We start from the raw sequence: 25052 nt of genomic DNA on the forward strand, positions 1-25052 counted from the left end.
TACCCACCTGAGTGAGTTAGGCTGTTAGGAAGCACGCTGCAGGTGAAGACATTCCCCTCAGTTAATTGCAAGGGCAATCATGCAATCCTGCCAACTTCGCCAGTTGCTTTGTGCAGAGCTTATCAATACCAGTGTTGCGGCTGGACCAGCCCTTGTGGTTCTTATTATGATTGCAAGATGACCTTCAGCAATAACCATCAGGAACCTGTGGGGGGAAAAAAGGTTTATTACTTCAGGACGAGGAAATTATATAACACACCTGGGGCCACGCAGTGAGGTCTCTGGGTGGGGGGGGGAGCCCGAGCTCAGAAGGGTAGGCTCACAGGCCAGGGGTTCTGCTTTTGTTGGGGTCCAGGGTGCAGGCCTAGGGTTTTACAAACTCACTTATTGCTAAATTTAAAACGTTAAGAGCAGGAATTTACAGCTGGGGGGCAAGGGGGATGGACAAGTGGCCCAAGTGGTCAGTTATTGAGATCAACCAAACTCTCTAAGATAAAGGAACCTTGGTTGGGGGAGGTGGCCTGGCTCATTAGTGCAGCTGGAAATGTGTTTGAAATAACCAGCTTTTTTTTTTTCCCCCAAGGGATGCCACTTTGAAATGGATGCTGTGGCAATCAAAGCTTAAGTTAGGCACCTGCATTACCAAACCAAACCCAAGTGTCAGGGCTGACTCTACAGAAGCACTTAGGTTTTCCCCATCTTTTTGTATTAGAAATTGTGCCGACACTGTACTTGCAAGCCTGTCTCAGCTGGACCTTCAGCCTGCAGGTGACTCTGAGGCCCCTCCAGCAAGCAGCTCCCTCATGGCGCTGGGGGCTCTGCAATGTGGGGCTAAGGTATTGCCAGGTGGGGGGAGGCCACTTTGTATTTTCTAATTTTTTTTAAAGATTTTATTTATTTATTTGACAGAGAGAGAGCACAAGCAGGGGGAGTGGGAGAGGGAGAAGCAGGCTCCCCGCTGAGCAGTGAGCCCGACGTGGGGCTCGATCCCAGGACCCTGGGATCATGACCTGAGCTGAAGGCAGACGCTTAACGACAGAGCCACCCAGGTGCCCTGTATTTTATAATTTTTAAGTGATGGGGGCACCTGGGTGGCTCAGTCGGTTAAGCGTCTGCCTTCAGCTCGGGTCAGGATTCCAGGGTCCTGGGATCGAGCCCCACGTCGAGCTCCTTGCTCTGCGGGGAGCCCGCTTCTCCCTCTCCTCCCCACTTGTACTCTCTCACTGTCTCTCCTCTCTCTCTCAAATAAATAAATAAAATCTTAAAAAATAATAATAATAATTTTTAAGTGATGGGATTTGGTTGATCTTTTACCTTTCAGCGTTTCTTGTTTTTTCCCCAGTATTTTTAAATACAAAAGTGCCAAGCCTGGTAGTCATAATTCACCTGAATTTTCATAAAACAATCCGAAGAAAATAAAGTTACTGCTTTTATTTCATTTTATTTGTTTATATTTTTTAGTAATCTCTCTACCCAACATGGGACTCAAACTCACCACCTGGAGATCAAGAGGTTCATGCTCTTCCAACTGAGCCAGCCAGGCGCCCCTAAAGTTATTGCTTTGATTTTTTTAAATTTTTAAATTTTTAATTTTTTTTAAAGATTTATTTGAGAGAGCGTGCGTGTGTGCAGTTGAGCCTCCAGGGGGAGGGGCAGAGGGAAAGGAAGAGAAAGAATCCTCTAGCAGACTCCCCAGCTGAACATGGACACCCATGCAGGGCTCAACCCCAGGACCCCGAGATCACAACCTGAACTGGAACCAAGAGCCAGATGCTCAACCTACTGAGCCACCCAGGTGCCCCAAATTACTGTTTTTAAAGCTGTGGAAACTCCCAAATCTTAGAGAACGTCCATTCCAAGAAAGAAGGAGTGGCAAGGGGACAGTACTGACCTGGGCCAGGGCGTGCTGCACAAAGCCTGCCGCGTGCGGCAGAGGAAGCTGTCCCGGCGGCCTGTGGCAGGTCTTCCCTCATCGGACTCCATTAAAATTAAAAACTTTCATGCACGAAAGGATACTAGCAAAACAGGAGAAACAACCCACAACATGGGAGGAAATAGTCACAGATCAGAAATCTGATAAGGAATTAATACCCATAGTATATAAAGAAGTTTTGTAACCAAATAGCAAAACCAAAACCAAAACCAAACCAAAACAAAACAAAAACCAAAAAACCAATTTAAAAAAATGAACAAAGGACTTGGACATTTCTCCAAGGAAGATATTCAAATGAACAAAAAGCACATGAAAAGAGGCTCTGAATCCTCAGAGAAATGCAAATCAAAGCTACAATGACATAGCACTTCACACCCACTAGCATGGCTGGAATCAAAAAGGCAGATAACAAGTGTTGGCGAGGATGTGCAACATTGGAACCCTCCTTTGTCCACTGCTGGTGGGGATGAGAAATGGTGCAGCCCCAGTGGAAAACAGTGTGGCAGTTCCTCAAAAAGCTTAAATGGGTATTGCTGGGTCACCTAATCCTAGGTGCACATCTGAGAAATAAAAACATATGTGCACACAAAAAGTTGTATACCAACATTCATAGCAGCATTATTCACAATAGACAAAGTGTGGAAACCCAAATGTCCGTCAATGAATGAATGGATGAATACAGTGTGATCTACCCACTCAATGGAATACGTTCGGCCATGAAAAAGAATGAGATTCAGACACCTGCTACAACGTGGATAAACCTTGAAAACATGATGCTAAGCGCCATAAGCCAGACACAAAAGGAGAAATATTGTGTGATTCCATGCATGGGGTACCTAGAACAGGCATATTTATAGGGACAGAAAATAGAATAGAGGTTACTGGGGCTGGGGGAAGGAGGAAGAAAGGAGTTATTGTTAACAGGGACAGCGCTTCAGTTCAGATGATGAAAAAGTTCTAGAAACGGATGGTGGTGATGGCTGCAAAACACTGTGAATAGACTTAAAGCTACTGAACTGGACACTAATGGTTAAAATGGTATATTTTATATTACGTACATTTTACCGCTACACTAAAATACCGTTTCTCACATCAGCTTAGCAGAAATTGGAAAGTACAGCAACCCATTTTGTTGGCAAGGCTGTGGGAGAGCAGGCCTTCTCATATTTTGCTTCTGGGAGGAATCTACGTGTCTTTACCTTTTTTTCTTTTTTTTTTTAAGATATATTTATTTATTTTACCACACAGGTCCACTCACCCGCTGTTCCTCACACTGGCCGAGTGAGAGAGGGAGAGAGAGAGAGACTGCGTGTGTGGGCAGGAGGTGGGCAGAGGGACAGGGAGAGAAGCAGACTCCCTGCTGGTGTGTGTTGGGGGGAGCCTGCCCGGGGGCATGACCCTGAGATCAGGAACTGAGCCAAAATCAAGAGTGGCATGCCCAACCCACTGAGCCACCCAGGCGCCCCCTTTGTCTTAGCAATCGTAATTCTAGTTTACCTTAAAGGTACACCCTCAACAATATGAAAATGCCTCTGACCTGGTTACTCATGGCAGCTTGGTTGGTGATTATAAAATATTGGAAACAGGGGCGCCTGGGTGGCTCAGATGGTTAAGCGTCTGCCTTCAGCTCGGGTCATGATTCCGGGGTCCTGGGATCGAGCCCCACATCGGGCTCCTGGCTCAGCGGGGAGCCTGCTTCTCCCTCTCCCTCTGCCTCTCTCCCTGCTCATGCGCTCTCTCTCTCTCTCTGTATCTCTGTGTCTCAGATGAATAAATAAAAGCTTTAAAAAAAAATATTGGAAACAATTTAGATGTTCATACATAGAAGAGTGGTTGAATGAAAAGTCCATCCACATATCTCTGAACTGATGTGGAATGATTTCTAGGCTCTGTTGCTAAGTGTAAAAAGGGAAGTGTGAAGGAGTATCTATAACGTGCTACCTTTGTGTTCAAAATAAGGGGAATTAAGAAAATAAACATTTGCCTCCTCACTTGAATATAGAGAAACCTAGGAAAGAAAACCCAGAGAGGACTGAGATTGATTTTAGAAGGTACTTGGCAGGAATTGAACGGAGAGAGGGAATGAGGGAGAAGCCATTTCTCTGAATAGACCTTTTTGTGCAGACCTGACTTTTGAACTATGTTATCGTTTTACATATTTGAAAAACTAAAATAAAATCTTCCAAGGATGGGAGAAAAAATCCCCAAATTTAATACAAACAGAAACAAATGAGCCAAAGCATTCTTTCTTTTTTTTTTTTTAAAGATTTTATTTATTTGACAGAGAGAGACACAGTGAGAGAGGGAACACAAGCAAGGGGGAGTGGGAGAGGGAGAAGCAGGCTTCCCGTGGAGCAGGGAGCCCGATGTGGGACTCGATCCCAGGACCCTGGGACCATGACCTGAGCCGAAGGCAGTTGCTTAACGACTGAGCCACCCAGACGCCCCAAAGCATTCTTTCAAGGGAATAACATAAACACACTCAAAGGTGAGAAAAAATAAAAGCAGTAACTCAAGTAACTTTTAAATATAGTATTTAGGGCATATGCCCCCAGCCTAAAGACAAAAAGAACTCTAAACAAATATTTAATTCCAATTAGAATTGGTAGGCTTCACCCTACCCACCCCCCCAAATATAGATGAAAAATTCTGAAGCTGCTTTTTGGAATTCTAGCAAATTGAGCACATAAATAAAAGAAACCAAGTACCTCCGGGTTGGAAAATGGAGTTACAAATACTGAGTGGGAGAAGAAAGAATGAACCCTGCAGGATTGGGTTGGAATTAGAGACAGTGTAAACTCTTGGATGTACACATCCCGTCCATTTCCCAGCTCTGTTCTCCAAGAAGTAATGATGCCACAGTACTCTAACTGTACAGCAGAGAAACCACACTGACCACCCTTCCTAAACACACAAACTCTGGAAAGTATGTACCTCTTCATGTTACGCAGTGAACACATAATCACTTCCGTGATCTCTCCTGCCCAAAGTGTGGAACCTGAGTCTAAACAGGATGAAACATCAGACAGACCCAACTTGAGGGACATTCTACAAAATAAATGGCCCATATTCTCCAAAAATGGCAATGTCATGAATTGCAAAGAATTATGAACTGTTCCAGATTAAAGACGTCCAAAAAAGACATGACAACTGAATGCAATGGATGCATGATTTTGAATTTTTTACTATGAAGGATTTATTGGAGCAACTGACACTTCAATAAGGTCTGCAGATTATTGTATTCAGTCTTATTTTCCTGATACTGAAAACTGGACTGTGGATATGTAAGGGAATTCGCTGTTCTCCCCATAAAAAAGAGTGAACACTCATCCATGAGATTGTCACGAGATCAAATCAAATGTGCTGATTCACATACTGAATTCAGCACAAAATGTTGGGTAAATACAGGGAAGGATCATCATTGGTAAGAGGATCTCACAGGACAAGGTGGGTTTTAAGAAACCACCACCTCGGGTGCAGAACGACTAGGCTTCAACAGGGTCCCCTGGGTCACTCGGAAGGGTTCCGCTCACGGAAGCGGGATCCGCAGGTGCCCAGGTTCCAGGAGGCAAGGTTCCAATAAGGCCCCGGGTGCGGCCAGCGGGCCAGTGTTCCCACACGAACCAGCGGGCCTTCCAGTTCCAGTTCCCGAGAGCCGGCAGATTAAAAAGGAAATTTGGTAATAGCCAATACAGAGCCCCAAACTCAAAGGGACGGCCGCCGGATTCTGCGACTTTCGCCCACTGGGTCCCGGTGAAGGTGCCAGAACCCTGAGATGACCGGTACCGCCAAGGGCGAGCCCAAGGTCGGCTGGCCGGCGGCAGGCTCTGTGCCCAGCTGCTTTCAGCTCTGTTTTGAGACAGCACAGCTAGTTCTCCGGCTTAAAAATTAGTCATTAAAATGGTCACGGGAGACACTCTGCATGGGGTGAAAAATTAAGGGTGTTTGTGACGTTTCTGCCCTGCCACGTTGAGCCCGTCCCGGGTTCTGTAGAACATGGCGTCGCCGCCCGGCCGCCTTACCCGCAATATTAGTACGAAAATCATCCCCAAGGGCAGCCAGCCCGGTTCAGCACCGTCTGCAGCGTGGAAGCTGCCAACACATCGGCCAGCTAGTGTAGCCTTCGCCTCAGGCCCTGGGCCTGAACCCGGGTTCTTAAGTTAGGAGCGTGCCCGCCGCTTGGAGTCTGCGGGGCTTCTCCCGGGTGCGGAAGGCCGGGTGTGAAGCGGCGGCAGGCACACTCCGAAGGGCCCATGATCACAGAGAAGCAGCTCTGTCGCTAGACTCGGACCATCAATTCCAAACATGGGGAGACAAAATGGCGGCCGTGTCCCCGGCAGAAGCCACATACGGGTTCCGCGGCACGCAGGACCTACAACTCCCAGAGTGCTCTGGGTCGAAAGTGGGAGGGCGGGGAGCGCGCTAGCATCCCTCGATGTGGCCCTGGGCCCTGGGCCCCGCCCCCTCCCAGCGGAAACCCTGTGGAATACGTGGCCCGCTCCGGTCCGCTCACCCGCCCTTCTTCGCACTGGCCGAAGGGACTCGTAGTTCATTGGCAACGGTGTTGACCCTCCCTCGGGTCTTAAGAAACTACAGTTCCCGATGTGGCTTCCGCGCCTGCGCACAACGCCGTAGGGCGTACTACGGTTCCCGGCGGGCCCTGCGACGCGCGCGGGTGCGTGCTGACGCACTTAGTTGGTCGTGCTGACGTGCAGCGCGGCCCAGGCGGGGTGCGAGTGGCGCAGTCGGAGCCCGCTGCGGCCCCTGAGGAAGCGAGGAGGCGTCGGTGTCGGCTGAGGCGGGCGGACCGGCGAAGCGAGGCGGCAGCTCCAGGCCCCGAGGGACTCGGGAGCTTGAGTAGCAGCAGCGGCAGCACCTCTCCCCCTCGGAGGCGGCGGGTAGAGGCGGCGGCGGCGGCGGGTGAGAGGGTGAGGGAGCGCGCGAGCCGGGTGGGGGAGGGGCGGCGGCCCCCGGCGCGAGGCCAAAGCGCGCGGAGAACGGTCCAGGCCGCCGCGCGCACGCGCGCTCGCCGCCCCTAGCTCACGCGGACGCCCTCGCTCGCCTGCCTCCCCCCCCCCCCCCGCCTTCCTTCGGTTCCTGTCGCGCGCGGGCTTTTACTGCCCTCCCCCTCCCCCATGGCAACGGCTCGCGCCGCCGACTGCTCTCGGGCTCGCGCGCGCTCGCGACGAGGAGGGGGAGCGCTCGCCTCGGCTTCTCGCCTCCCCCACGCGTGCGGCCGAGGAGGCCCTCCCGCGGCTGCCCCTTCCGACATTTTCTCGGCGGGGAGGCGGCGGCGGCGGCGGCGGGGGCCTGTTCCCGGATCTCTTCCTCCGAACCTCTCCGGCCTCCGGCTTCTCAGTCCCTCCCGCGGGCCTGCGGTCCGGCGCGGAGCCTCCCAGACTCCTGGGCGCCACGCAGCCCCCTCCCCCATGCCTCAAGGCCGAAAATAGGCCTTGGCGGCGCCGCCGCTGCAGGGAGGCCTGGGACTAGGTGCCGCGCATATTGGGGCCCTTCAGACTCGTTACTGTCGGTCTCGAAGCGGTGGGGAGAGGAGAGCTCCAAACCTTGGTTTTCTTTTTTCTTTTTTTTTTTTTTTTTGAAAGACGTGTTCAGCTCAGGTACGTAAAGGCAGACCGTGTACTTTTCTTTTTCATAAGTGTTTTTTTAGTTTTCCACTTTTTCGTCGTCTTTCAAAAGTTGTGTTAAAGCTGGGGAGGCCGTTGGAGCCCTTCCTTGGGAAGAAAACGCTGGGCGCCGACTCGGATTATTTGGCACCCAACTCTTATGAACCTTCGTTTCCACTCATGCTTATCTAAGATGTCTGGACCAAAAATTCAAAAAGAGCGTCTCGTTGTCTTTTAAGTGTCTGGCTTTAGGTTTTGTTTTAGAACTATTTAAAATTTTGGGGGTTCCCTGGTGTCCGCCCAGCTACCGAAATGCCCCCTTACTGCGCTTACCTATGTCCATTTTCCTGCACATCCACCTCGTTTTTGGTGCGTTCCTTGAGTATCTCAGTATTGGATTTCCAGATTGCCTTATATCTCTTTGTTAGTTTGGCGTCGTGATGAAATTTTCCAACAAAAGAAATTCTGTTGTCTTGCTTTGCAGCTTATATTTATTCTTTGACTTTAGCTTGGGTAGCTTGAGTGCTCACAGTCTGTGGACCCCAGTTAAGAATGCCTGTTTAAGTTACCTGGTTTTGATGATTTTTCTGTGTGTTGGTGTTCCTCTTTGGTCTTTCCTTTTAGTGTTTTGAGGGTTGTTTTGCCCCCCCGGGGGGGGGGGGGGACTTGTTCCCTAAAAGTTCTACAATTCGTTGTGTTTTAAAACCCTTTCCTTAGTTCTTGGTTTTCCCTCCTAAGGGAGTGGGAGGATTTTTGTGTGAGGTGGTATGGAAGTGTGGGTGAATGGTTAAGTTAAAGAATTAATTGTATGTCAGAAGCATTCTGTAAGGGAGGCAGAAATTAGGTGGGGTTTAGAGAGGCAAAGAAGGACCTAGGTTTAGAGTGGGGAGGGTTGGTATTTGAGAAAACAAAAGTGAAGGTTGGAAGATAGAGAAACTGATTTCTTGTGCTGTAAAGAAATTTTTCTTTTTTTTTGAATGTGCATTTCTACTTTTCCTAGATTTAGCCTCATTTGTTACTCCTTTACCTTAGTGTTGTTTTCTTTTTGTTTTCAGCCCTCTTGAGTGCTACTGGGATTGGGCAAGGATCCAGCCTTTAGAGTTTGGGGATAGAGGTACAAGCAGTTCTGGAATTGGGCAATTTTCCTTCCATTCACTGTCTTCCCATACTTATTTTTGTTGTTGTTTGTTTTAGTACATTCTTCCAGGTATTTGTGTGCTGTTTTTTTATTCTGGAATTTTAAAAACATAGCATTTCTTTTTATTCGATTTTATCTATTAATTTCTCCACTTGTTTCTTGGGTTTTGTCTTGGGGTAGTTTTCCCTCATTTATGCTTTGTGAAGCTGTCTTCGACAGGATGAGATGGGGGAAGAAATAAAGTGCATATAGTAGGGAAAAGGAATAGAGTATGCGTAGCTAAGAAATCTAACCAGAAGGATGGGAGCTTGAGGGCTCTTCAGAGCCATGCTGGGGTTGGGACAGGTTGAGAGGATAGAACTTGGTAGAACGCACGGAGATAAGATAAGAGGGATAAGGCAGGCCTCGAAGAGAAACTCTAGGAAGTGAGATACAGGGTATTGATAGGGAAAGCTGACTGATGTTAGTGAATGGGGGGGTATAAAGAGTGAGGGGGCTTCTGAGTAAGTTTAGGGCAAGGAATGTAGAGGGTATGGGAACAGTTGGAGCAGAGGAGGCTGATTTGATGTATTCAGAGCATTGAATTGAAAACAGGTGATGTTAAAGAGGAACTAATGAGACTTGGGTGAGCTGCAAATCATGTAAGAAATCCAATGGGAAGGAAATTAAAGGAATAAGATACCAGGTGAGGTAGTTGATAGGAGCTTATTGATAATTGGAATTCAGGAAATGGCCTCTTACCTCTGGGAGGTAAAATACAAGAGGATTCTACACCCAAGGTTCTGTGTTTCTGATATGCTTACTGGCCTTTATTCTTGAATGTGAGGGTGTACAGGACACTTGGCTTATGTCAGGAACCAATCAGTCCACCTGTTCAAATACGTAGGGGTTGTTTAGTCTGTTTTGTTTCCATAACAGTGTAGTCTGAAATTCTCAGGTCAGTTCTTAGAAGAATCTTTGAACTTGTATTGTGGGCCTTAGTGGCTACAGATCTGTGGTGGTGGTTGTGCGCTGTTTGGAGGCCTCAGTAGGTTACCAGATGTTAGGGATTAGATTAGTTGGTGGAGACAACACTTGTGCTTATTGGGGCCAAGGGAGAATAAAGAGGCAGTGTGGAGAAATTTGAGAGAAACTGGTTTCTTGTTTTCTTAGGGTGGAAAAGAACATCTAGGTGCAAACAGAAATGGAAATAGCTCTTGCACTTTGGGGGGAAAGGCTGTAAGAGCTGGGCTGTGATTTTAATGGAAAGTATGGGAAGGGTAAGGAAGGGTTTTTGTTAGGAGACCAGGAGGATTATGCAGCTAAGGGAGGTTTAGTGTGGAGATTCATGTTGAAATAGATGAAGGAGAACAAGGATTTGGGTGGTGGTAAGTGGTTAGTTTGGGGTCAGGGGCCTGACCCGTGTTTCCCCGCTCCCCCTCAGGAGCGGTGGTGCCCCCCCGGGCACGGGGCCATGTACAACGGGATCGGGCTGCCGACGCCCCGGGGCAGCGGCACCAACGGCTACGTCCAGCGCAACCTGTCCCTGGTGCGGGGCCGCCGGGGTGAGCGGCCTGACTACAAGGGAGAGGAGGAACTGCGGCGCCTGGAGGCTGCCCTGGTGAAGCGGCCTAATCCTGACATCCTGGACCACGAGCGCAAGCGGCGCGTGGAGCTGCGATGCCTCGAGCTGGAGGAGATGATGGAAGAGCAGGGGTGAGGGGAGGGCTGGGGGAGAGCCAAGCACTGAGTGAGTGCAGAGCTGGGGGAATTAGGTGGGATGTAGGGAGCTTAGGGCTGGTTGAAGAGGCCTGGAGAGGAGTTGTAGGAGGGGAGGAGATAAAGGAGCTAGAAAATGGAAAGGAGTTAAGGGACAGCTCAAGGTGGGAGATGAGGAAACTGTGTCTGTGACAAGAGGAAGCCTCAGGGAGTCTGAATTATTTAGGTGGAGGCACATGGGGAAAGAGGGGAGCCATAGAAAAAAATGTGCTGTAAGGGGAGGTGGGAAAGCAGGTACCAGGGAAGAGAAGAGCTAAGGTATAAGCTGACAGGTGGTGTTATTGGTAGAGAAGAGGAAGTAAATGGATTGAAGGATTGAGGCTTTGGAAAGTACACGAAGGCAGGAAAACAGGAATTGGAATAATACCTGGATAAGAGGGGATCATGAGTTGGGTAGGGAAGTGAAATTTTGGAAAAGGGGCACAATCAGGCAGAAGACCTTTTAGAGCAGTGGTTTTCAAACTTCAGCAGTGGCACCCTTCTTATACAATGTACTTTCGGAATCTCAGGAAATACCTGTTGTTGAAGTTGGGGAGGAGCACCTGGAACTCTGTTTAACTTTCCTCTTTTGGCCCCTGGAGTGTAGCATGTTTAAAATCCACTGTTCTAGAGGCTATAGTAAGTGGAGAGAAGATAACAGGAAAAGATGAGAAAGATTTAAGAGAGAGGCCCTTTGGGGGACAGTGAGTTGAAAAGTTTTTATGTGTGCATGGAAAGGGAAGGGGGATCCTCTTGGGAATGAGGAAACTGTAAACCTGGGACTGGGGAAAGTGCCTAGTCAGACTTTAACCCTGAAGGGATTTGTTCTTTAGGTACGAGGAACAGCAAATTCAGGAAAAGGTGGCTACCTTTCGACTCATGTTGCTGGAGAAGGATGTGAACCCTGGGGGCAAGGAAGAGACCCCAGGACAGAGGCCAGCGTGAGTGTTTTCACTATCACTTATTTTCTCTGGACGCTAAATAGCTGTTTCTGTTACCCTCTTTTCTTGTACATTCTCCCTGCTCTCATTTTCTTTTCCCTGGCCCATTTGGCTGCCTACAATTGTGTGAATATGACTCTGTTCTTTGCTAACTCCTTCTGACCTTTGCCTTTTTTTCCCCCTAGGGTAACTGAGACTCACCAGTTGGCAGAACTGAATGAGAAGAAAAATGAGCGACTCCGTGCTGCCTTTGGCATCAGTGATTCCTATGTGGATGGCAGCTCTTTTGATCCTCAGCGTCGTGCTCGAGAAGCTAAACAACCAGCTCCAGAGCCTCCCAAACCTTACAGGTACTCAAGGCCGAGAATCTACGTCAGCTTCTTTTCTTGATTCTGTGTACTCTGTTACTTGTTTTTGTGAGGGTTTTTTGGACTATTTCCTATCAAACTGTTCTGATTTTGTTTTGAAGTCGAAATGTCTTAAAATTTGTCTTAGCACTCATCCTGCATCTTTTCATCTTTCTCCAAGTCTTGTCCGGGAGTCCAGCAGTTCTCGCTCACCCACCCCAAAGCAAAAAAAGAAAAAAAAGAAGAAAGATAGAGGACGGTAAGTTAGTTGGAAAGTTACTCTAATAGCCAGAGCACTAATCCTGTCATTTTCTTTTTCAAGAAAATAGTTCTTGGAAGCAGGTGAGAGTTGTCAGGGAAGAGGGAGTTACTCTTCAGATTTCAGTCCGAGAATGAATATGTTTCTTCAGTGGGGAAGGGTTGATTCTGCAGTTCCGCCAACTAGGAACTAACCAGCAACATCTTAAATTGGATTTTCTTTTTCATTTTGAGATTTGTTGCTTTATGCTAGAGGTACTTAAGTCTTTTGGAGAGTAAGTCTGAGACCTTGGTGCTGTTAGGCTTTTTTTTTTCTTGCGCTTAGAAGAAGCCTCTTTTGGAGGTGGATTATAAATGGGAAGGTCAGGGAAGGAGCCGAGCAGAATGACTTTGTTTTTGAACCCATCTTTAGCAGGTCAGAGAGCAGCTCTCCTCGACGAGAGAGGAAGAAGAGCTCTAAGAAGAAGAAGCACAGGTATGAGGTGGGAGTACGTGGAGTGATTGGAGAGGCTTGATGAGTCCAGGCATAGGTATTGGTTCATGTTTTTTTCTTCTCCCCTCCTCCCCCTCTAACAGGTCAGAGTCTGAATCCAAAAAACGGAAGCATAGGTAAGAGCTTTTTGGGGCATAAAGGGCATAGTGGCACATGGAATGGTGAGCCAGGTTGGCCTTGCCTGTTCTCTAGGGGGTTTCTTGGAATATAGCTCAATTTTCAGATCTTGCACTGTTAATTCCCTGATTCTTTCCATTTTACTTTTGGTTTTGTTTTAAAATGATGATTACTTTTAATAATTTTACTTTTATTTGTCAGGTCTCCCACTCCAAAGAGCAAACGTAAATCTAAAGACAAGAAGCGGAAGCGGTGAGTGAATTTGTGTGGATTGGAGGGTAGTTTGCTTAACAAGTAGGTGAAGACTGTTTGGTGGGGGATAGGGGAGAATTAGTTATGTCCTTGACAGATAGATGGTAGAGGGTTGAGAGATGGGTTAGAATCCAGTACAAGCGTGACAGGACCCTGAGTTGTGGTGGCCTTCCTTCAGGTCTCGAAGTACAACACCAGCCCCCAAGAGCCGTCGGGCCCACCGTTCAACATCTGCTGACTCTGCTTCCTCTTCTGATACTTCCCGCAGTCGGTAAGGGGTGGTCCAGGAGGAAGGGAGGGAGAGGGACTTGTGGGTTAATCAATTTAATATTTATTGAGCGCCCACGGTGTGCTAGGCGCTGCACAGACCATTCGGAAGACACGGTCCCTGCCCTCTAGGAGCTGACAGGCTAAAGCAACAGGATGGACAGACATATACATTTCCCCTTCTCTTTTTTTTGTTTTTGTTTTTGTTTATTTTGTTATTTTTTGTTTTGTTCTGATGTATATGGACTGCCAGAATAGGGGGGGTGGTGGTTTGTTCGTGGTGTCTGGGGGAGGAAGGAATCCTTACCCTGGCTTCCTTAATCGGGGAAGGCTTCCTGAAGGAGGTGGGCTCAGAGGTGAGTTGTGAATGAAGTGGGTAGGGAATGGGCAGGGTGGAGGGTTGGGGGAGGTTGGGGGAGGTGAGTAAAGGGGTAGAGGGAGAACGTTTTTGGGGACTGTGTTGGGAAGAAAAGGACCAAAGTGAATTGGACTTGAATTTCCATATGAGTGATTTGAGTCGTATGTGTAAGAGAAGGCTTTTTGGAAGAGGGTTTGTACATTCAGGAAAGGTGGATGGGAGCTGGGGAGGGGGTTCTCTGTTCTCCCCTGAGCTGATTTCCTTCCTCTTCCCTGCCCTCAATTACCTTCCTCAGGTCTCGAAGTGCAGCAGCAAAAACGCATACAACTGCCTTGACTGGGCGAAGTCCTTCCCCTGTTTCAGGGCGTCGAGGGGAGGGAGATGCACCTTCTAAGGAACCAGGTACCACCAACATAGGGCAGCCTAGCAGCCCAGAGCCCTCTACAAAGCAGCCTAGCAGTCCTCATGAAGACAAAGATAAAGACAAGGAGGTATGTTACTGAGTTAATGGATGTTTTTTGGGTTGCAGGGTTAGGACCGGTGTTTGAAGAGAAGGAGGGAAGTGAAGTTTTTGAAAGAAGTGAATTTAGTTTTTTTAATGCATTTGTCTTAGTTATCAAGTTTTTTTTACATTGGCAAATTCTTTAGAATTATGTCTTTTAAACTTGACTGCTTATTTATTAATAGGTTTTACATCAATATTTTATACTTTTATGTACAGCTTGGGCAAGTGTTTTTTTAATGATATTTAGTTGTAGTACTTATGTCTAGTTTTTTATATTGTTAAATGCTAGGTGTAGCTAAGAGTTTTTAACCCACTGGGTTGCTGCTTGCAATTTGAAAACACTACTATATTTGTCTTTTCAGTACTTTTCATTTTGTGGTTATTCTGATTGAGCCCTATTCATGATGCTTTCCTGTTTCAGCTATTACATAAATTGCTCTTCACTAAATTCTTAGCTTTTTTGTCCATTTTCCATGTCATCCAGAATTCTTTTTCTAAACTACAAGTTGGATCACCACAAAGATCTCATATTTAAAGCTTTTATAACTTGGGTCTACTTTTTCTTTTCTATAGTTCATCATAGTCTTATTTACATAAATCATGTCATCAAATTTTTGCTTTTGTTCTTTTATTTCAGTATTTTTTTCAAGGGTAAAGTTAGATGCCTCCCACTTTGGGAAACCGCTTTGTTTCTCCGTTTTAAAAAAGTGCCTTTTTTTTAATGTCATGGCATTTTGTTATGGTGGTTACAATATATCATGCATTAATTGTTTGCATTGTGTTTTTTTCTAGATAATAAGAGTTTTAAAGTGATAGCTTGTCCATATTTTTGTGTTTTCTCCACTTTTTGTATGATCTTTTTGTTAATGACAGCCTGTGGTGAGGAAAGGGACCAGTCGGTGTAATGGGGTGTGCAGAGAAAAATTTCATTGGGAAGGGTGTTGGGCTCTTACGGGTGATAGGAAGTTTTGGTGCTTACATTCCTATCCATACTTTTTTCCCCTGCTCTTAGAGATCTGCAGTTCGACCTAGCCCCTCTCCGGAAAGGAGCAGCACAGGCCCAGAACCACCTGCTCCCACTCCGCTCCTTGCTGAGCAACATGGCGGCTCCCCACAACCCCTTGCAACAGTCACGTTAAGTCAGGAGCCAGTGAACCCCCCATCTGAGGCTTCCCCACCCCGGGGCCGTTCACTAACTAAGTCTCCTGAGAAACCGCCCCAGTCTTCTTCAGAGAGCTGCCCACCATCCCCTCAACCTACCAAAGTTTCTCGACATGCCAGCTCTTCCCCTGAAAGTCCTAAACCTGCACCAGCTTCTGGGTCCCGCCGAGAAATTTCTTCTTCTCCCACGTCCAAGAGTCGCTCACATGGCCGGGCAAAGCGGGATAAGTCACATTCTCATACCCCTTCTCGAAGAGTGGGGAGGTCCCGTAGCCCTACCACTACTAAGAGGGGACGATCTCGGTCTCGAACCCCTACCAAGAGAGGTCATTCTCGGTCCCGGTCCCCTCAGTGGCGTAGGTCCCGGTCTGCACAGAGGTGGGGACGATCCAGAAGCCCCCAGCGACGTGGCCGCTCTAGGTCTCCTCAGCGACCAGGCTGGTCTAGAAGCAGAAATACCCAGAGAAGAGGCAGGTCTAGATCAGCAAGGCGAGGCAGGTCACACTCTAGATCCCCAGCCACTAGGGGCAGATCTCGTTCTAGAACGCCAGCCCGTCGGGCCAGGTCTCGCTCTAGAACACCTGCCAGGCGGAGATCACGATCCAGAACACCCACCAGACGTAGGTCTCGCTCTAGAACACCAGCCCGGCGGGGCAGGTCTCGCTCTAGAACACCTGCTAGGCGCAGATCTAGGACCCGATCACCAGTACGACGGAGGTCTCGTAGCAGATCACCAGCCAGGAGAAGTGGCAGGTCACGCTCTAGAACCCCAGCCAGACGTGGTCGGTCACGCTCTAGAACCCCAGCCAGAAGAGGGAGATCTCGGTCTAGAACACCTGCAAGACGAGGACGGTCTCGGTCTAGGACACCGACAAGACGAGGACGGTCTCGGTCTAGGACACCTGCAAGACGAAGATCTCGTAGTAGAAGCGTGATTAGACGGGGAAGATCTCATTCTAGAACGCCACAAAGAAGAGGCAGGTCTGGTTCATCATCAGAGCGGAAGAACAAATCCAGAGCGTCACAGAGAAGGAGCAGGTCCAACTCAAGCCCAGAAATGAAAAAATCTCGCATTTCTTCAAGGCGGAGCAGGTCTCTCTCTTCACCACGGTCCAAAGCAAAATCTCGCTTGTCTCTGCGGCGAAGCCTTTCAGGGTCATCTCCGTGTCCTAAACAAAAGTCTCGGACACCACCAAGGCGCAGTCGCTCTGGATCATCCCAACCAAAAGCTAAATCTAGAACACCACCAAGGCGAAGTCGGTCTGGTTCTTCTCCTCCTTCTAATCAGAAATCTAAAACACCATCAAGACAGAGTTGTTCCAGTTCATCTCCTCAACCTAAAATGAAGTCTGGAACGCCACCAAGGCAAGGGTCTGTAACAAGTCCCCAGGCAAATGAACAATCTGCCACGCCACAAATGCAGAGCCGTTCAGAATCACCTGACCCTGAGATGAAATCTACAACCCCTTCGAGACATAGCTGCTCTGGGTCCTCCCCTCCTAGAGTGAAATCAAGCACATCTCCAAGACGGAGCCGATCTGAGTCGTCATCTCCACAACCCAAAGTGAAGGCAGTAACGTCACCAATCCAGAGCTGTTCTGGCTCCTCTTCTCCAAGTCCTAACAGGGTGACATCCAAAACACCTCCAAGGGAAAGCAGATCAGAGTCTCCTTGCTCCAAGGTGGAATCTAGACTGTTGCAAAGACAAAGCCATTCTAGGTCCTCCTCACCAGATACCAAAGTGAAACCTGGAACGCCACCAAGACAAAGTCACTCAGGATCTACTTCGCCATGCCCTAAAGTAAAGCCCCAAACTCCATTGGGACACGATCTTTGTGGATTGAAGTCACCATGTTCCCAAGAGAAGTCTAGAGACTCATCAGCACAAAGTTCTGGATCCTTCTCTCTCTGTCCAGGAGTAAAGTCTAGCACACCACCAGGAGAGCTCTGTTTTGCCGCCACCTCTTTGCAACAGAAAGGACAATCTCAAACTTCACCAGACCCTGGATCTGATGCTTCAAGTCCAGAAGTGAAACAGAGTCACTCTGAGTCTCCATCTCTGCAGAGCAAATCTCAGACACCTCTTAAGGGTGGCTGGTCCAGGTCCTCATCTCCAATCACTGAGCTGGCACCCAAATCTCCAGCAAGACAAGAAAGAAGCGAATTGTCAAGTCCTAGGCTAAAATCTGTAATGTCTCCTGAGCAGAGCAAGTCTCAATCTGACTCTACCCTATATTCTACAATGGACTCTAAATCTCTTCTGGGGCAGAGTAGATTGGAGCCTTCTGAATCGAAAGAGAAAACAGGCTTACTCCTTCAGGAGGATATTACTGTGTCATCTCCTAGACCAAGAGACAAATCAAGTCCTCTTCCAGTGCAGGATAAGCCTGATTCCCCACCAGTACTCAGAGAGACTCCTAAAACCCTATCAAGGGAAAGAGGTGGTGGTGTTGGATCATCTCCAGATACAAAAGACCAAAGTGCGTTAGCTAAGCCAAGCCAAGATGAGGAATTAATGGAGGTGGTAGAGAAATCTGAAGAATCCTCAAACCAGGTCCCCTCCCATTTGTCTCCGGAACTTAAAGAAGTGGCTGGAAGTAACTTTGAATCATCTCCTGAAACAGAAGAAAGACCCACTGTGTCTTTAACTGTTGACCAAAGCCAGTCGCAGACTTCTTTGGAAGTAGAAGTCCCTGCAGTGGTCTCAACTTGGAGTGGGCCACATTTTTCTCCAGAACATAAAGAACTGTCTAATTCTCCCCAGAGGGAGAATAGTTTTGGGTCACCTTTAGAATTTAGAAACTCAGGTCCTGTTGCAGAAATGAATACTGGATTTTCTCCTGAAGTTAAAGAAGATTTGAATGGATCTTTTCCTAATCAGCTGGAGACAGATCCATTTGTAGATCTGAAGGAACAATCGACAAGGTCCTCTAGACGCAGTAGTTCTGAGTTATCCCCAGATGCAGTGGGAAAAGCAGGAATGTCTTCATATCAGAGTGTTTCTTCACCGGTACTTGATGCAGTACCCAGAACACCATCAAGGGAAAGAAGTAGCTCTGCATCTCCTGAACTGAAAGATGGCTTACCCAGAACCCCTTCGAGGAGAAGCAGGTCTGGGTCTTCTCCGGGACTTAGAGATGGGTCTGGGACTCCCTCAAGACACAGCTTATCTGGGTCCTCTCCTGGAATGAAAGATATACCTAGAACACCATCCAGGGGGAGAAGCGAATGTGATTCTTCTCCAGAACCAAAAGCTTTGCCTCAGACTCCTAGGCCAAGAAGTCGTTCACCATCATCCCCAGAGCTCAACAACAAGTGTCTTACCCCCCAGAGAGAGAGAAGTGGGTCAGAATCATCAGTTGAACAGAAGGCTGTGGCTAGGACTCCTCTTGGTCAGAGAAGTCGATCTGGATCTTCTCAAGAACTTGATGGGAAACCAAGTGCATCCCCTCAAGAAAGAAGTGAATCAGACTCTTCTCCAGATTCTAAAGCTAAGACACGAGTACCGCTTAGAGAAAGGAGTCGCTCTGGGTCATCTCCAGAGGTCGAGAGCAAATCCCGACCTTCTCCTCGGCGCAGTAGATCTGGCTCATCTCCTGAAGTTAAAGATAAGCCAAGAGCAGCACCCAGGGCACAGAGTGGTTCTGATTCCTCTCCTGAACCCAAGGCTCCTGCCCTTCGTGCTCTTCCCAGACGAAGCAGGTCAGGTTCATCAAGCAAAGGCAGAGGCCCTTCTCCTGAAGGAAGCAGCAGTTCAGAGTCGTCTCCAGAACACCCACCCAAATCCAGAACTGCTAGAAGAAGCTCTAGGTCCTCACCAGAGCCCAAGACCAAGTCCCATACTCCACCTCGCCGTCGCAGCTCTCGATCCTCTCCTGAGCTGACTAGGAAGGCCAGACTCTCTCGAAGAAGCCGCTCTGCATCATCCTCACCGGAAACCCGTTCTAGAACTCCCCCAAGACGCCGAAGAAGTCCTTCAGTCTCTTCCCCAGAGCCAGCTGAAAAGTCAAGATCCTCACGCCGCCGGCGCTCAGCTTCATCCCCACGTGCTAAGACAACTTCAAGGAGAGGCCGTTCTCCATCACCAAAGCCCCGTGGGCTCCAGAGATCCCGTTCTCGCTCAAGGAGGGAGAAAACCAGAACAACTAGACGTCGAGATAGGTCTGGATCTTCTCAGTCAACCTCTCGGAGAAGACAGCGGAGCCGGTCAAGGTCTCGGGTCACTCGTCGGCGGAGAGGAGGCTCTGGTTACCACTCAAGGTCTCCCGTCCGGCAGGAGAGTTCCCGAACTTCTTCCCGACGCCGAAGAGGCCGTTCGCGGACACCCCCGACCAGTCGGAAGCGGTCCCGCTCACGTACCTCACCAGCCCCATGGAAACGTTCAAGGTCTAGGGCCTCTCCCGCCACTCACCGGCGATCCCGGTCCAGAACACCTCTGGTCAGCCGCCGTAGGTCCAGGTCTCGAACCTCACCAGTCAGTCGGAGACGATCAAGGTCCAGGACATCAGTGACTCGACGAAGATCTCGATCCAGAGCATCTCCAGTGAGTCGAAGGCGATCCAGGTCTAGAACACCACCGGTAACCCGCCGTCGTTCAAGGTCCAGAACACCGACACGCCGGCGCTCCCGTTCTAGAACTCCACCAGTGACCCGAAGAAGGTCCAGATCTAGGACTCCACCAGTAACCAGGAGGCGATCTCGAAGCAGAACTTCCCCTATCACTCGCAGAAGATCGAGATCCAGAACATCCCCAGTCGCCCGTAGAAGATCTAGATCTCGCACATCTCCAGTAACTCGAAGGAGGTCCCGCTCTCGAACCTCTCCAGTGACACGCCGCCGATCTCGGTCCCGAACACCTCCAGCTATTCGGCGCCGCTCTAGGTCTCGGACCCCACTGTTGCCACGCAAACGTTCTCGAAGTCGCTCTCCACTTGCTATCCGCCGCCGTTCTAGATCCCGTACTCCGCGAACAACTCGGGGCAAACGGTCCTTAACAAGATCTCCTCCTGCCATCCGAAGGCGTTCTGCATCTGGAAGTAGTTCTGATCGTTCACGTTCTGCTAGTCCTCCGGCAACAAGGAATCATTCTGGTTCTCGGACACCTCCAGTAGCACTCAATAGTTCCAGAATGAGCTGCTTCAGTCGTCCTAGCATGTCACCAACACCTCTGGACCGCTGTCGATCACCTGGAATGCTTGAACCCCTTGGCAGCTCTAGAACACCCATGTCTGTCCTGCAGCAAGCTGGTGGCTCCATGATGGATGGTCCAGGTCCCCGAATTCCTGATCACCCAAGAACATCTGTGCCAGAAAATCATGCACAGTCTAGAATTGCACTTGCCCTGACAGCCATCAGTCTTGGCACTGCTCGGCCGCCTCCATCCATGTCTGCTGCTGGCCTTGCTGCAAGAATGTCCCAGGTTCCAGCTCCAGTGCCTCTCATGAGTCTCAGAACAGCCCCAGCTGCAAGCCTTGCCAGTAGGATTCCTGCAGCCTCTGCAGCAGCCATGAACCTGGCCAGTGCCAGGACACCTGCCATACCAACAGCAGTGAACCTGGCTGACTCGAGAACACCAGCTGCAGCAGCAGCCATGAACTTGGCCAGCCCCAGAACAGCAGTGGCACCTTCTGCTGTGAACCTTGCTGACCCTCGCACCCCTACAGCCCCAGCTGTGAACCTAGCAGGAGCCAGAACCCCAGCTGCTTTGGCAGCTTTGAGTCTCACCGGCTCTGGCACACCCCCAACTGCTGCAAATTATCCCTCCAGCTCCAGAACACCCCAGGCCGCAGCCCCTGCAAACCTGGTGGGTCCTAGATCTGCACATGCCACAGCTCCTGTGAATATTGCCAGTTCAAGAACCCCTCCTGCCTTGGCACCTGCAAGCCTCACCAGTGCTAGAATGGCTCCAGCCTTGTCTGGTGCAAACCTTACCAGCCCCAGGGTGCCCCTCTCTGCCTACGAGCGTGTTAGTGGCAGAACCTCACCACCGCTTCTTGACAGAGCCAGATCAAGAACCCCGCCGGGAGGCCCAGGCTCCAGAACCCCACCATCTGCCCTGAGCCAGTCTAGAATGACCTCTGAGCGGGCTCCCTCTCCTGCCTCTAGAATGGTCCAGGCTCCCTCACAGTGTGTTCTTCCTCCAGCTCAGGATAGACCTAGGTCCCCTGTGCCATCTGCTTTTTCTGACCAGTCCCGAGCTTTGCTTTCCCAGACCACCCCTGTAGCAGGGTCTCAGTCCCTTTCCTCTGGGACAGTGGCCAAGACCACGTCCTCTGCTGGTGACCACAATGGCATGCTCTCTGGCTCTGTCCCTGGGATGTCCCATCCTGAGGGTGGGGAACCACCTGCCTCCACGGGGGCCCAGCAGCCTTCCCCGTTGGCCGCCCTGCAGCCGGCAAAGGAGCGGCGGAGTTCCTCCTCCTCCTCCTCCTCCAGCTCCTCCTCTTCGTCGTCGTCATCATCGTCCTCTTCCTCCTCCTCCTCTTCTGGTTCCAGTTCTAGCGACTCAGAGGGCTCTAGCCTTCCTACTCAACCTGAGGTAGCACTGAAGAGGTGAGGGGCTTGAGTTTTATAACTGATTGTATGGGGCAGGTTTGGGGGGATGGTTGGTGGTGGGGAGGGAAAAGCCGTATCCAGAGGTTCTCTGCTCTTTGAAGGAGGTACGGGAACCTTGACCCTTAAGGGGGGGGGAAAAGGAGATGGCGGGGGGGGGGGTAGGGGGGGGGGGAGGAACGGGTCAGATAAAAGTCTCCAAAGGTTCATTCTCTAGAGGATAATGATGAGTTTTCCGTCTCTACAGAGGACAGAACTAGAGGAAATGGACTTAATTTTACAGCAGGAGGGATGGCAGTTAGACCTCAAGAGGAACTCCCTGGGCTGGAAGGATCTTCAGAGGTCATCCCATCCCTCTCCCTGCCTCCAGGCAGGACGGCCCCTCCCCCAGCCAACCCGCACACACGGGGGCCTCCCCAAACCGTGGCTCTCCATGGAAGGAGACCACCCAGCTCGCCTTCCACACCTGAGCCCAGGGGCCTTATTCCTCCATCAGGGACATTCTTGAGGTTTAGCCTTGATCCCTTGTGCTGCGGGCCCCAGCCTGTTGCTTGTGTTAGCAGAGGTTGGGTCAGCTCGGGCCACCGCTCTCCAGAGAATGCGCTCACTGGCTCTCAGCTTGGAAAGGGCGCAGGGCCTTTCTGCGGCACCCCTCCCCCACTGCCGTTCCTCCAGGCCAAGGAAGGTAGGGTTGGGGCTGGGGCAGCTTGTCTCCTTGTGACGCTCTGCTTCTCCCACAGGGTACCCAGCCCCGCCCCAGTCTCAAAGGAGGCTGTTCGAGAGGGACGTCCTCAGGAGCCGACCCCAGCCAAGCGGAAGAGGCGCTCTAGTAGCTCCAGTTCCAGCTCCTCCTCCTCTTCCTCCTCTTCCTCCTCCTCTTCTTCCTCTTCCTCCTCATCTTCCTCCTCATCCTCCTCCTCCTCCTCCTCCTCTTCGACTTCTTCCTCCCCCTCCCCTGCTAAGCCTGGCCCTCAGGCCTTGCCCAAACCTGCAAGCCCCAAGAAGCCACCCCCTGGCGAGCGGAGGTGAGTGCTGCCTTGCTTGAGATGGAAGGGGTGGGGGGAGACCCTGGGTGTGAGATCCCTGTTGGGAGTCTCAGGTGGACTGTGGCGTCTGGTTAGGTGGGAGGAGTTGGGCTCTGCTCTCCCTACCACCTTCGCTGTGCCCTGTTGTGGCAGAGGGCTGCACCGTCCAAGTGGGTGCTCCAGTCAGAGTTGTGGAGTCCTAGGTACCTTCCTCTCCCTGCCCCTGACATGCAGCCTGTTCCCTGCTCCCAGGTCCCAGGGATACGAGCTTTTTAAATCTCCCCATTGCTACTGCCAGGGCTCCGGTCTGGCCACCGTCATCTTCTCCCGACTCTGTCCACAGCCTCTTCCCTGTCTCCCTGCCTCCACGCCATTCTCTTCCACACGTAGCCAGAGGGATCTTTCTAAAACGCACATCTGGTTACTTCCCTCCACTCCACAAATCCTTCCGGGACGCCCTGTGGCCTGCAGGATAAAGCCCCACCTCTGCGGGAATGGCGTGTGAGGCTCTTCACCAACTGGCCTTGCCTGCCCTGTGTTCTCCTCTCCTGCCCGCCCCCACACATGCCCTGTGCTCCAGCCACACCCAGCGCCTTGCAGTCTAAGGAGAACCCCATGCCTTTGGACATGCTGTTCCTTCTGCCTGGAATTCCCTTGTCCGCCTGGTGAACTCCTCGTTCTGCAAGACTCCGCTCAAACAGCACCTTCGAGAAGACTACCCTGCCCCTTCCCTGCCCCACATCCCCTCCCCCCGGGTCCCCAGACCCATTGTACATCGGTCCTTGTGGGGCTGCTTCCCATACACGGGGCCAAGTGGGCCTCCCTTCACCACCAGACTGAGCCCCTCCAAGGGCAGGGACTGTCTTTATCTTTGCATCCCCCGCTGCACCCCGTGCCCTGCCAGTTGGGGCACTCGGTGGATGGTGTGCGGGCGGATGGGTGAGTGAGCAGACAAAGGTGGGTCTGAGGCTGGCCCTGTGTGGTATGAGGTTTGGTGGTCAGGACCTGGGGGGTGGTCCTGAGTGCCGGCTGGTGGGTTTGAAAGACTCTGGTGCTATGGGGACTTACTCTGCTCCCCAGGTCCCGTAGCCCCCGGAAGCCAATAGACTCTCTCCGAGACTCTCGGTCCCTCAGCTACTCGCCTGCGGAGCGCCGCCGCCCCTCGCCCCAGCCCTCGCCACGGGACCAGCAGAGGTAGGGCCTCCTGTCAATAACCAGCCCAGCCTGGCCAGCATGGCTCTGTGAAGAGTTTTGAAAAGGTCCAAAGGTGCCAGAGGTTGGTGTTGCCTCCTGTGTGGTCTGATGTGTGTCCTGTGTCGTTGCAGCAGCAGTGAGCGGGGTTCCCGCAGAGGCCAGCGTGGGGACAGTCGCTCCCCAGGCCACAAGCGCAGGAGGGAGACACCTAGCCCCCGCCCTGTGCGGCACCGCTCCTCCAGGTGCGTCGTCCTGGCACTCCAGTGCTTGGTCCCCTTCTGAGTTGCCCCAGCACTGGCTGGTCTCTGCACTGATTACTTTTTTCTGTTGCAGGTCTCCTTGAATCTTTCTGGGGGGAAGTCCACCACACCCCAAGTTCTGGAGCTGCAGGGAGTGTCCCCTTTCCCCAGCAGAGCCATGGGGAGGGGTCCTTGTCTGCCCCCCTTTGAACCCTGGCAGCATCTTGGGGGAGGGTTCTCTCCTTTCCCTCCCCCCCCCCTTTTTTCTTTGTTCCTGTGAAATGTTAATCTCTGTGAGTTTTTCCTGGTTCACGTTTTGGGGGGTTTGGGGTGGGTGGGAATGAGAATGGGAGTTGCGGGAGGGGAGGATACAGTTGGGGACACCCTGGTCTTGAGTTAGAAAGGGCCTGGGAGGCAATGATGCCCCCTTTTACCCCTGAGTTCCTGGGGGGTGGTGGTTTGGAACTTGGGAACTTTGTGTGAGGTGTTCCTGGAAGGAAGGGGCAGGAGTGGAAATTAGTTGGCCCCTACTGCCCCCCCAGTGAGGTTGTGGCCCCTCCCCCAACTTTTCTTCACGTTTCTTAAAGGCATTTTGGTTTTTTTAAAATCTGTACAGCAAGAGCAACTTTTTCTGTCAAATAAAAATGAGAAATGCAGGAATTGGGTCTATACATGGTTTATTAGGGGTGGAGAGCGAGCTGTTCTCCTACTCTCACTGCTCCCCCTCCCCCAGTGCACTCTCTTGGCCTCAGAGGACATGTGTTGGGTGGATCTAGGCTTTGGGTCCTCCTTGGAGCCCAGTCTAAAGCCCATACCCCGGCTCCAGCTTACTTTTGCTCCTGGCTTCTCCTTAGCTCAGAAGCTGCCCGGGAGCCTGCCTACTGGCAGGAAGTCACTAAAGGAACAAAGCC

The 25052-nt window shown here is 50.7% G+C and overlaps 1 protein-coding gene across 8 annotated transcripts; it reads left to right on the top strand.

Annotated features, from left to right (window-relative positions):
* Window positions 1–6626: 6626 nt before the first annotated feature.
* SRRM2 (serine/arginine repetitive matrix 2) lies at window positions 6627–24808 on the top strand. Of its 8 annotated transcripts, XM_032425669.1 has the most exons (16): window positions 6627–6853; window positions 8613–8671; window positions 10119–10390; window positions 11266–11373; window positions 11559–11723; window positions 11902–11979; window positions 12391–12453; window positions 12555–12587; window positions 12790–12840; window positions 13019–13111; window positions 13761–13956; window positions 14983–21683; window positions 22424–22708; window positions 23789–23902; window positions 24034–24144; window positions 24236–24378. In XM_032425669.1, the coding sequence occupies exons 3-16, from the start codon at window positions 10149–10151 to the stop codon at window positions 24243–24245; spliced, it is 8250 nt and encodes a 2749-aa protein (XP_032281560.1). In that variant the 5' UTR covers window positions 6627–6853; window positions 8613–8671; window positions 10119–10148; the 3' UTR covers window positions 24246–24378. The 8 variants fall into 8 exon arrangements, with proteins under 8 accessions (XP_032281560.1, XP_032281562.1, XP_032281561.1 ...); XM_032425671.1 differs by lacking the exon at window positions 8613–8671 and having other exon boundaries at window positions 6627–6861; XM_032425670.1 differs by lacking the exon at window positions 8613–8671.
* The last annotated feature ends 244 nt before the right edge of the window (window positions 24809–25052 follow it).

Source organism: Phoca vitulina, unplaced genomic scaffold (assembly GCF_004348235.1).
Source record: "Phoca vitulina isolate PV1807 unplaced genomic scaffold, GSC_HSeal_1.0 scaffold33, whole genome shotgun sequence".
Classification (NCBI taxonomy): Eukaryota; Metazoa; Chordata; class Mammalia; order Carnivora; family Phocidae; genus Phoca; species Phoca vitulina.